This window comes from Gobius niger (assembly GCF_951799975.1).
Source record: "Gobius niger genome assembly, chromosome: 21".
In the NCBI taxonomy this organism is placed as follows: Eukaryota; Metazoa; Chordata; class Actinopteri; order Gobiiformes; family Gobiidae; genus Gobius; species Gobius niger.
This window is the reverse complement of record NC_136872.1, coordinates 1534222-1546111: the sequence shown is the minus strand read 5'-3', so window position 1 is coordinate 1546111 and position 11890 is coordinate 1534222. Positions and strand designations below refer to the sequence as shown.

The 11890-nt window shown below is 44.4% G+C and overlaps 1 protein-coding gene across 3 annotated transcripts in view; it reads left to right on the top strand.

Annotated features, from left to right (window-relative positions):
• Positions 1-11890, top strand: part of plcb3 (phospholipase C, beta 3 (phosphatidylinositol-specific)) — an 86591-nt gene that overhangs the window by 46041 nt on the left and 28660 nt on the right. For all 3 annotated transcript variants that reach the window (XM_079579571.1, XM_079579570.1, XM_079579569.1), the window contains exons 4-10: positions 2806-2943; positions 4557-4636; positions 4719-4772; positions 6632-6704; positions 10190-10290; positions 10867-11033; positions 11329-11475. In XM_079579571.1, coding sequence (XP_079435697.1) covers positions 2806-2943; positions 4557-4636; positions 4719-4772; positions 6632-6704; positions 10190-10290; positions 10867-11033; positions 11329-11475 — 760 coding nt within the window. The remainder of the gene's footprint in view (positions 1-2805; positions 2944-4556; positions 4637-4718; positions 4773-6631; positions 6705-10189; positions 10291-10866; positions 11034-11328; positions 11476-11890) is intronic.

Here is an 11890-nt window from a genome sequence, read left to right as displayed (position 1 = left end):
CAGGAGTTGCCTAACAGGGTTGCACCAAACAAAGAAACAAAACCAAAGTTAAAGCAAAAACAAAACATGTAACTTTCAGGTCAATGTAGTGTCAAGGCAAACATATGTCCCACACAACTCAGAGAAATGTGCCCAGGAAACAAAAATATAATCAGGCTTTTGACATGAATGGAATAAGTGGAAAACATTGATACCAAATCTGACACTTAGATCACAAAATGGGTTTAATCTGCTCTGCTGCACAACCATTATTATGAGGGTTGGAAGTACTGAGACCTGATTATGATCATATATGTATAGTCTTTAAACATGCTTCAAACATGTTGGCTTTTCAAAGCCAATAATGGCAAAATGCCAATGTGAAAATGACCACATTTATTAGTGCTTTTCTACCTACATTAGGCACTCAAACACTATTTCACCCTCCCTATTCAGCAACATAAATGCAAAGGCTGCAAAACAAAGCTGCTTGTCTTCTGAAAATGCGTCTCATATTTACGTCACAAACTGTCTGTATAAAGATGTTACAAGTAGGGCCAGTACAATGATCCGGGAGTACAGTGATGAGCGGAAGCAATCGGCTTTTTTGGACCACCCCGACCTGCTCTGCGATCCAATCTGACTCACAGGTCGTGAGGCACTCGTTACTAGCGAGGACAATATTCTGCAGAGACACACGTGCACTTTGTTTATAGCGACTGCAGCGCAGACAAACATGACAAACATGATTCCCCTGAAGCCTCTTCTGATTGGCCATCAGCCAAAGGAAGTGAGGCTCGATCTTTCTGATTGTCTTTCACTCAAGGCAGAAAAAAACAACTCAGTAATAGGTTACCACTAAAGGTTGTTTAGCAGCCCTAGTGTCCATGTCTTGCCCAAGGACACAATGATAGTGTTCAAACCCATGCTTGAGGTATTTGACCTTTCAGTGACCCAGCAGCTGTGTGGGTGGTTAGCTTGCCACATTTGATTTCCAATCCTCTAGGACGCTTCTGGTAGGTTTTTCCTACCAGAAACCTAAAAAGGCCACCGGGATCCCCACCCAAACCAGAGTCTGCCCAGGGTCTAACGCATGGTCTAACGCATGGTCTAACGCATGGTCTAACGCATGGTCTAACGCATGGTCTAACGCATGGTCTAACGCATGGTCTAACGCATGGTCTAACGCATGGTCTAACGCATGGTCTAACGCATGGTCTAACGCATGGTCTAACGCATGGTCTAACGCATGGTCTAACGCATGGTCTAACGCATGGTCTAACCCAGGGTCTAACGCATGGTCAAACGCATGGTCTAACGCATGGTCTAACCCAGGGTCTAGCGCATGGTCTAACCCAGGGTCTAACCCTAACCCGGGGTCTAATCCAGGGTCTAGCGCATGGTCTAACCCAGGGTCTAACCCTAACCTGGGGTCTAACCCTAACCCGGGGTCTAATCCAGGGTCTAGCGCATGGTCTAACCCAGGGTCTAACCCTAACCCGGGGTCTAACCCGGGGTCTAATCCAGGGTCTAGCGCATGGTCTAACCCAGGGTCTAACCCTAACCCGGGGTCTAACCCGGGGTCTAATCCAGGGTCTAGCGCATGGTCTAACCCAGGGTCTAACCCTAACCCGGGGTCTAACCCAGGGTCTAACCCTGGGTCTAACCCAGGGTCTAGCGCATGGTCTAACCCAGGGTCTAACCCAGGGTCTAACCCTAACCCGGGGTCTAACCCAGGGTCTAACCCAGGGTCTAACCCTAACCCGGGGTCTAACCCGGGGTCTAACCCAGGGTCTAACCCAGGGTCTAACCCTAACCCGGGGTCTAACCCGGGGTCTAACCCAGGGTCTAACCCAGGGTCTAACCCAGGGTCTAACCCTAACCCGGGGTCTAACCCAGGGTCTAACCCAGGGTCTAACCCTAACCCGGGGTCTAACCCAGGGTCTAACCCAGGGTCTAACCCGGGGTCTAACCCGGGGTCTAACCCAGGGTCTAACCCAGGGTCTAACCCAGGGTCTAAGCCAGGGTCTAACCCAGGGTCTAAACCTAACCCAGGGTCTAACCCTAACCCGGGGTCTAACCCTAACCCGGGGTCTAACCCAGGGTCTAACCCAGGGTCTAACCCGGGGCAGCGATGTACACAGTACAGAAAGTTGTGGGAGTGATTGAATAATGCATGCTGCTGTAAACCATGTGAGTGCTACATTAGACTAATGCACTTTGATATGTATGATTTGTATATAGAGCATTGGTAAAGGATTTGTCAGTTTTTAATTCCAATTACAAAACATCATCACAGCCCTCATTTGTCAGTTTTGGATAGACACACCATTTTATATTGCTGGGACCCCATAAGACAGTGTGGGGCCGCATGTTGAAGTGTATATGGTGGAGGCCACAGATCAGTGGTCAGTGCAGTCAAACATTCAGGTGCATTTAAGAGCGGTTTGAAGCGTTATCTAGGCTTGGAAGCTTAAATCCAGCTCACAATAAAATGTTAGTTTTTGAGGTTTTAATCTTGTTGAATGATTAAACTTGCAGTAAAAATGGCCATCTCTGGGGATGTGTGTCTAGTTAACCAGAAGCCGCATTTTGAGCACCACTGCTGTAAGACAATGAGCCCAAACCTTTTTCCTCACCTTAACCTCTAACCTTTAGAAGTGTACTTTAACATGATTGTGTAAGACCTTTAAGCGCCTTTAAGCCAGAGCCATTCTATATTTGTATATATTTAGATGTGAATGTGTTATTGATGAGGAAGTGAATGGTTTATAAATGTGTTACACTTAACGGTGTGTAGTTGTAAATGTTTTTTTTGTGCTGTAGGACCCCAAACTGCGCGAGGTGCTCGGGTTCGGGAAGGGTGAGAACGTGGAGGGGAAACTCGTCACTGTCGTCTACGGGACTGACCTGGTCAACATCTCCTACCTGAACTTCCAGGCCATGCAGGAGGACACTGCCAAAGTACGTCATCAGGCATACATCCATGATCTGTGTAATGTAGTGGTCTGAAATACAGTCTATGGATATTACCCTGGCAAAAATACATTATTGTTTCTGAGCTTCCCTTGGATAGTTTTCATGACGTTCTTGGAGCTCAACACTCTAAAAAATGAAAGAATTCCTGCACTGTCTAAAGCACTGTTTAGTTTGTCTGGGCTTTTTTTCACGTGTTCTCATCTGAAAGTGTGTCAAAATTAAATAGCAAATATGGGGATAACGTAGAAATATTCCCCATTATAAGACTTGTCTCATACTGGTGCAAAAGATAACTCACTCACGTACAGGAAGTAAACGAGAGCGCAGGCTGAGAGGGAAAGCTGGTCCAAGCGTTGTCAGCTTTGACACAGATTTAGGCCCTGTCCACACGAAGTCAAGCTGAGGACCAAACGCAAAGCTATTTTATCAATCCAGTGTATCGTCCATACGAGCCCGGTATTTGGGGTGTCTGCAAACCAACATTTTCCAAACTAGGTCCCAGAGTGGAAAGTTGTCAAAACGCTGTTTACGCGGAGCCGTTGTTACGACGTCTCCGCAACTTTTACTAAAACGATGACATCACAGCTCCAGAGTGGTTTCTGTTATCCATAATCTACTGACCTTAGAATGAGTTTTCCTCATGGATCTATGATGGTTTGACTCCCCTCCTCTTTGCTCCGCTGCAGTCCACAAGCCACAGGTGACAAGTAGAAAAACATGAGTCAGTCTGTGTTTTTGGACTGACAGTAAAAGTCACTGACAGGTTTTTCTGCTTTAGTCCCGTTACGTCTGAAGAATAAACTCTCCTCCTCGTCTCTTCTGTAGATCCTAAATCCTTGAATCAGTTTCATTTTCACTGTTTACATTCCACATAAGTTAACTGCACATGCGCCCTCTACATCTTGTTCTATTATCTGTGTTAGCGTCACAGCGCCTCACACAGGCCTGGAGGATGGATTGCGCCGTTTTCACAGACCTGAGTCAACCCATGTGGAAAACACATTTACTGAGCTGGCTTCGTGCTTACAAAGAAAGTTTCTGAAAACATAACACAAAACATGGATATAACCTTAGCCACTTTTAAAACCTCCTGTGACTAACAGGGAAACAGGGAAACAAATGTTGTGTGACCCTCCAGGATTTTAATAAAGTCACCATCGCGTCCTGGAAGTTTTCTCAAAGCTCTGGTCTCCGTGTGCAGGTCAGTCCCAGGCCTCAAAATAACTCTGATCTGTTTTATGACAGATCACAAACACTAACGCTCCGTCTAAACTCGCCCTTTACAAAGTAAAAGTACAGAAACCTGCAGGAACATCAAACGTTTCCTGTTGTCCCTACAAAATCAAATCCGCCAAGGTTCCAGTCAGACAGAAGAATATCACTACGGTTTAGGATTACAGAGGATTGACCAACACTCACACGTGACTAAGGGAATGTTTAAGAAGTTCAATCAGTGAATTTAATTGTATCATTTCGCCATATTGTGATACATACCAACAAATATCGTGATACATGTTTAGGTCCATATTGCGTCCCAGATGATTAGTTTTTTTATTATTGCATTGCCCAGCCCTAATATGACTCTTTTCTCTTTCCAGCTTTGGACAGATGAACTTTTTACGCTCGCTACAAACATCCTGTCCCAGAATGCGTCACGGAACACATTTCTCCTCAAGGCGTACGTTGTGAGCTGGTACCCAGAGCTGGAGATGGTCTGGTCACCTGTAACACCCCTTTCCTTTTGTCGCTGTCTTTTTCAGGCACACGCGGCTAAAGCTGCAAGTCGCCCAGGACGGCAAGATCGGAGTGAAGAAGTGAGCAATTGTCTGTTGTAGCGATTTGTGTTTTAAAATCAAGGTGTGGCTCTGTGGACATATTAAGTGTGTGCCGGATCATTAACATTTGAGAAAAGACTGAAATACGAAACAAATGCAAGAATCAGACATTTCAGAACCAGTCTAATCTGTGGAACAGCAAGCTTTTTATGCAGGCACAATGAGATCTTCTGGTTAGAACACATTATGATACTTAAATATTTGCAGCCTTTCAATCTGCTTATTGCCTCGTTAAAACTGCAGCTTTGTTTTGATTGTGATGAATCTTCTGCTCGACTGCAGGCTACAGATCATGCATCTTATCTCGGTGTCAACATTGTTAGTAGCTGCGGTTAGACGCTCGGCATGACAAACCCTCAACGCTCCTCAATGTTACATCATTTACAACTTCCTCTTTCTGCTTCAAGGCCTGTACAAATACAGTAGAAGATCAAAGACTGTCCCTCTGTGTTTGAGATGTGAGGAGTGAAACCAGTGACCGCCCAACTTCATGGCTCTTAACCGTTGGGAGCACAAGGCGTGGTTTACATCACAAAGAGCAGAGACAGCCTCTCTTATTTTGCTCCTGAGGCCACATGTATTCCATTTAGTTTGGAATCATTCATAGAAGATCATTTTGCTCCATATTTGAAGTTAACTGACAACTAAACATCTGGGGCAGTTTTTCCTCCCTGGGATAAACGGCCTCGACTCTGTGTGAACTTGAGTGAGTCGTCTACAGTGGTCTGACGGGCTGATGGCGCAGATTGGTCGGCTCGCTTTCGTCAGTCTACCTCAGGGCGGCTGTGGCTACAACAGTAGCTTACCTTAAAGCGATAGTCTGTAAGTTTGCAAACTGAGGAGAGATAGAGTGAAATCTTAAAGTAAACGATCAAATTCCTCCCCTCTTTAACCACAAAGCTCTCATTAGTTTGCAACATGAGGAGAGCAGGAACAAGCTCCTCCCCCTCCTCCTGATTGGACCTGACAGGCTGGTTCACAGGAAAGGCTCGTCTCATTGGTCACCACGGCAGGATACTAGGCTGTGTTTAGTTGCTGAGATCTGGGAAGGAGTGTTGCACTGTTGACAAACCTCTCCCGGAAGCACGTGTTTCAAGCTCTCATTTACAGCTCGTTCCTCTAGCTGTGGCCATCGAGCATTTAGCCCGTGATTAGCTTTGCTTTGTTTAGAGTAACCGCCGCATCTCGCTCACTTTGTTTCTGCTGCTCGATTAGCCTGCAGTGCCCTCTAGCGGCATGTGAAATTATATATTTGAATTAAAAAAGGGAAAAAACTATCACGTATTAGTCGCTTCGGAGTATAAGACACACCCCCTGCCAAACTATATAAAAAAGGGCGACTTATAATCCAGAAAATACGGTGCTTATATATTACTTACATTACTTCAAAATGCAAGACCAGGTGGTCAATTTTACACATTTTATTAAAAAGAGTAAAACATTTAGACTTGGAGACTATCACTTTAATCAAATGAAGGAATAATGCAGTGTAAAGTGTCTTTGAGTATCCAAAAAGTGCTCTAAAACCAATGCATTATTCAGTAGTCCACTTGTAATTGATAAGATCAAATCAAAATCACAATTTGAATAATTGCATTCAGATTACTGACATTTAGGAGGAACAATGTTTACAAAAACTTGATATCCTGTCTCTCTAGTGAGTCTTTTGCATTAAACCTGCTTCTACAAACAGGTTCAGAAGTGCAGGTGATTTCTATATTGGTTTCAGTCTCACATGTTAATCATCTGTGATGTGTTTAAAATGTATGAGATTTATGTTTGATAATTACAAGTGAATGTGGATTTGAGTTGTAGTAATGAGTCCTCTGCTCCTCCAGTGTCCTGAAGCTCTTCTCTGATAAGAAACGGGTGGAGACGGCTTTGGAGCAGGGCGGCCTCATTAATAATAAGGTCAGCCAACTCTTCCGTTTACATTCCACAGGCATGGCAAGGCAACTTTATTTATAAGGCACATTTCAACAGAACAGCATTCAAACAACGCTGATATGCAGTGCAATATTGTAATCAATGGGCAAAGTGGCAATAAAACAATCATTGAAATATTAAAATTAAATGGCACAACTAAGAGTAAGTTAAAATGTATTCAGTCTTTATTCATTGCCACATGATTTACTTGTCTCTTGTATTCAGGCAGACTGTTCAGACTTTAGCTGCATAAACCTAAAACGGCCTCACCGTGTTTAGTCCTGACCAGGGTTTCCGTTAGCCGGCTGTAGCCGGCTTTTGGCCGGTTTGAAAAGCAAATGGCCGGTAAAAATAATTTCCATCGGCCAAATTGGCCGACAGTAAAAAAGTGAGAAAAAATATAAAAAAATAGAAAAATATATTAAACATGTCACCTAAGTCAGTGACTAACATAACAAAGTGTTTTCGAGACAGGCCTAAATATTAAAAAAGGTTCAATATTTCTATCAAAAAAGTTTTGATTTACGCCTTTAGCCCGTTTTACAAAGCGCAGTCGAAGCGCCATCATCGCTGTCTGGATATGTAACGCTTTTTCTTCGTGTTTCGTCACATTTTCCAAGAAAACTGCGAACTACAGGTACATTTACTTTCATATAAGTGTGTTAAGAACTCAGCAGCTAATACGTTTGATTAGGATATTCTTGAAACGCGCATGTGTTCAGTCAGACTGACGCGCTGTCCCGCAGTGGCTCTTCCTGGGAGAGTGGCCGGGTTTGGAGGCGCTTCCCCCGGTCAGTCTGCGCAGACGCCTCGGCTCAGTTACCGGTGCTCGGAGCCGCTCAGAGTGGCCGGGTTTAGAGGCGCTTCCCCCGGTCAGTCTGCGCAGACGCCTCGGCTCAGTTACCAGTGTTGGAGCCGCTCTACAGCGCAGCAGAGCTGGGTCCGTTTTGAATCACTCGAGACTGACTGTTGTGACTTTAGTGCTGTCGATTTGTCTCTCCACAATATTTCAGTGGTGAGGGACTTTATCACTATTTTACACCTGAAGCCACGAAAAAGCGCGGAAGGGCATCTACAGCCCCGCCCTCGCTGAGCAGCTGGTCAGACCTGGATAAGGACAGCGTGAGGGTCGTAGATATCGGCTACTTTTTTGTCTGAGTTAAAGTGCATATGAGTGGTGTATGTCCGCGCAACACCTGCTGCTCCACCGTCTCCACGCGCACAACTTCATGTTTGGATTTTCGCTGTTGCTGCATTTTTCTCACGTCAGTCTTTTATTAGAAATAGCCGTGTTTTGGAATCCACTAAAGCACTCGTGTAGCTCTGTCTAAATGTAGATTGTTGATGATAATAAGCCACGTTCATTATGTATATATATTTTTAATGGCCGGTAATTCTTGCGAATGGCCGACATTTTACGACCCAGCCGGCCAAAGTGGCCGACAAAAAAAAAGTCTAGCGGAACCTCTGGTCCTGACTCTAGTTCAGCTCCGCTCTGCTCCAGAACGCCTCCGAATGACTGCAAAATCAACACGTACGCCCTCCACTTCAGTCCACCTCGAAGAGAGCGTGTGCAAGCAGCGAGTTTGTGAAAGAAAACACTTACTACAATATTATTATTCCAGTTCATTACGTCTTCTAAGAATGATGCTACTTTTGTTCTTATAGCCAGACCTTAGTGTTAGTTTCGTACCTGACGGTTTTGGCCACAACACCACGTGACGACCTCTGAGGAAGACCACAGTTGTAGCCGAAACCGTCAGGTATGAAACTAACACTGAGGTCTGACTATAAGAACAAAAGTAGCAATATTATGATTATTTAGGAACCAAAGAGCTATGATTGTCACAGAGGAGATCGCTTTGAAGCTTCACAACATTTTTTTTTCTCCTGCTTGCAGAGGGGCAGAGAAATGTATTTAACTTTTGCTTGTTTGGGACAGTGCATGTTTATGAACACACATAGGAATTAATTGAGATTGAAAGATTGAAAATAGATTTCATCCGTATTTTTGCCTGAGAGCTGTGGACCAGGTGACGGAGAACCCTCGGAGCGGAGAGGATGCTGTGGAACCATTTGCACTGCTTTGCTCTCTGCATCCCCCGAGTGATGTAACAAGAGCTTTTCTCCATTGTGAGATCAGTAAAGTTCTATCCTATCTAAAAAGTCATCTCAGCACTCAAACTTCCTTCACTACAAGCATAGCTTGCTATTTTCAGCTGTCCTTAGCTTTATTTAAGCTGCTTCACTCCAATCCATGTGCCCTTCGCTCTGGTTTCCCCACCACTAAAAACATGTACAATAGGTGAATCCTCCAGCCAGGTGTTTCTGACCACCAGCCTGGCTCCACATCATGGAGATGGGTCCCCGAGCGCCGGCCCATGCTGGAGCTCACTGCTCCTACAGGTCACCCCAGCGGCTCTGAGGATGGGTCAAAGGCAGAGAGGGAATTTCTCTACAGAGATTCATAAAGTATAACTCAACTTAACTTATAATTATCAAATCGCAATGGCTGCAGTTTTTAGGCAGCACAATATCTTCCCGTAGCTTTTATACGCTGTCTCCAGGGTATAAAACCTGTGGTTTCAAGCTCTACAATTATGTTTTCATTTAGCAGTTTGAAATGTCAGTCTTTAAATATTAATGCTCCTCCTGCATGTTGCAAATCTAATTGCAATACTTTCCAGAAAAATAGTTATTCAGTATTTTGCCAAACTTTGGACAGATTGCACTTCCCTGTGTCAAAGTGAATCTTTGCTCCAGATCTAAGTCACAAGACGCTCTGACTGAGATGAGATTGTGTAAACGTGTTGCGCTTCCTGATGGCTCTTCACCGCCACCTACAGGAGACAGACTTACATGGCACACATATGCTCTTTTTAATATACTATATGAGAAAAAGTGTTTACTTGCTGGAAACAAAGCACATTCTCTCTTCAACAATCATTTCTCTTAACCTACTTTTCTTTCAATATCGTATTAAGACCATTTCCTGCACTTTTTAAGGTTCTGTGTTTTTCCGATGTTGCTATTTAGAATACACATGGACTAAATAACAAAACTAAGGTGCGACTTTAATGCTACAGGGGCATTAAACCCTCCTGGACTCCTCAGTTGGTGATCGCGAAGCAGTTTAAAAGAGCCTTTGTACAATGGCTTGACATGCGCTGTAGAGGAGGCCTTTTGAGTGCAGAAATGATCAGAGTAAGACTAATTACATTCATGAGTAATACCTCATGACATCCGCTGCTGAGGGAGAACTTTTTGACCTTTTGAAGAGACTGTCTTGATCTTAAAGATGACATGCTTAAATGAAACAAAATATCAGTCCAGTGTATTCATTAGGGGTTATTTCCTCTGGGGGTAAAAACGCTAAAAGAACATGAAGTTAGGTCACAGATATCTGCAGTTGATATTGAACATTCCCAAAACTCTCGATCCTCCACTTTTGATCGCATTTGTCTCTGCAGTCCGAGGGGATCAAGCCTGATGACTTCACCTGGGAGGCCTTCCAGAAGTTCCTGGACAGCTTGTGTTTGCGGCCGGAGATCCAGAGTATATTTGAGGAATGGTAAAAGCATTGATCAATCTTCAGTCAATATGAAAACACAGCCAGGGCATTATGGTTGACATACAGTATGAGGTTATCAAGTACAATTAACCACTGAGTGACAGAGTACGTTCACCCTTGCTCTACACTTGTGTTTCAAATACAAGCATCTCATGACGTGGGCCCTTTAGTACGAGGCGGGATTAGAGGGTTCAGATCCTGTAGTGTGAGTGATCAGAGGTGTGAATCTACTGTTTGAGCCAAACTCCCTGCCGGTGTGCGGAGATCACTGTGTTATTTGTCAATCACACAATAAAACAAGCTTTTTTTTATTGTGTTTTTGATGAACAGCAGATGTAAAACTTAACCATGAAAATGACCAAATCTCGAGGTATACGTTTTTTTCAATATTGTCCCATAGCCATGTTGTTAACCTTGTGGGTTTGGAGCTGAGTTGCTCTTGGTGTTTGTATCTATTGTCTTGTTGTTCTCCTCCTCATGTGTCCAAACATATCAGCTGATGTGTGGTGGGAAATGTATAGCTGGGACTCTGTGTAGTGTGTGATGCGCAGGTCATGTGTGATACTGTGTGTGCAGCGGCTCCAAGAGGAAACCCTTCATCTCTTTGGACCAGTTCATGGACTTTATCAACAGACGTCAGCGCGACTCCCGCCTCAATGAAGTGCTGTATCCCCCGCTGAAGAGGGAGCAGGTCCGGCAGATCATGGAGCGCTATGAGACCAACAGCAGTCAGCTGGAGAGAGGTGGGTCAGGCTTCTTCTGTGGCAAAACAGTGTCTACGTTTAAAAGTAAATGATCTCTCTTACAATACTACATTACTTTGCTATGAAATTAGCATGCCTGTCTGTTCAGGCATTATTTATAATTCTATATCTATATAAATCTGTATATAGATTATAGAGCCTTTTTTTTTTTACGTTGGCGGCTCCATTTTACAAGATGCATAAGATAATATGAGCTAAAGCCTCCAGAGCCGACATGTCCTCGACACTAAAGACTCAGTCAAGTAACAATAATGCCCCTCTGCTGCCTCATCAGACCAGATCAGCCTTCAGGCCTTCTGTCGGTACCTGGGCGGAGAGGAGAACGGAGTCGTGCCTCCAGAACGTCTCGACTTGATCGACGACATGAACCAACCACTGTCTCACTACTTCATCAACTCCTCCCACAACACCTACCTCACAGGTAACTCCTCCCACAACACCTACCTCACAGGTAACTCCTCCCACAACTCTTACCTCACAGGTAACTCCTCCCACAACTCTTACCTCACAGGTAACTCCTCCCACAACTCTTACCTCACAGGTAACTCCTCCCACAACAGCTACCTCACAGGTAACTCCTCCCACAACACCTACCTCACAGGTAACTCCTCCCACACCTACCTCACAGGTAACTCCTCCCACAGCACCTATATCACAGGTAACTCCTCCCACACCTACCTCACAGGTAACTCCTCCCACAGCACCTATATCACAGGTAACTCCTCCCACACCTACCTCACAGGTAACGCCCCCCTGGGCTGCTTTTGTTCCAAACTCTGGTTCATTTTGACAGAGCAAGAAAAGGCTTGTGACAATTTCAGCTCTTTGTTTTTTGA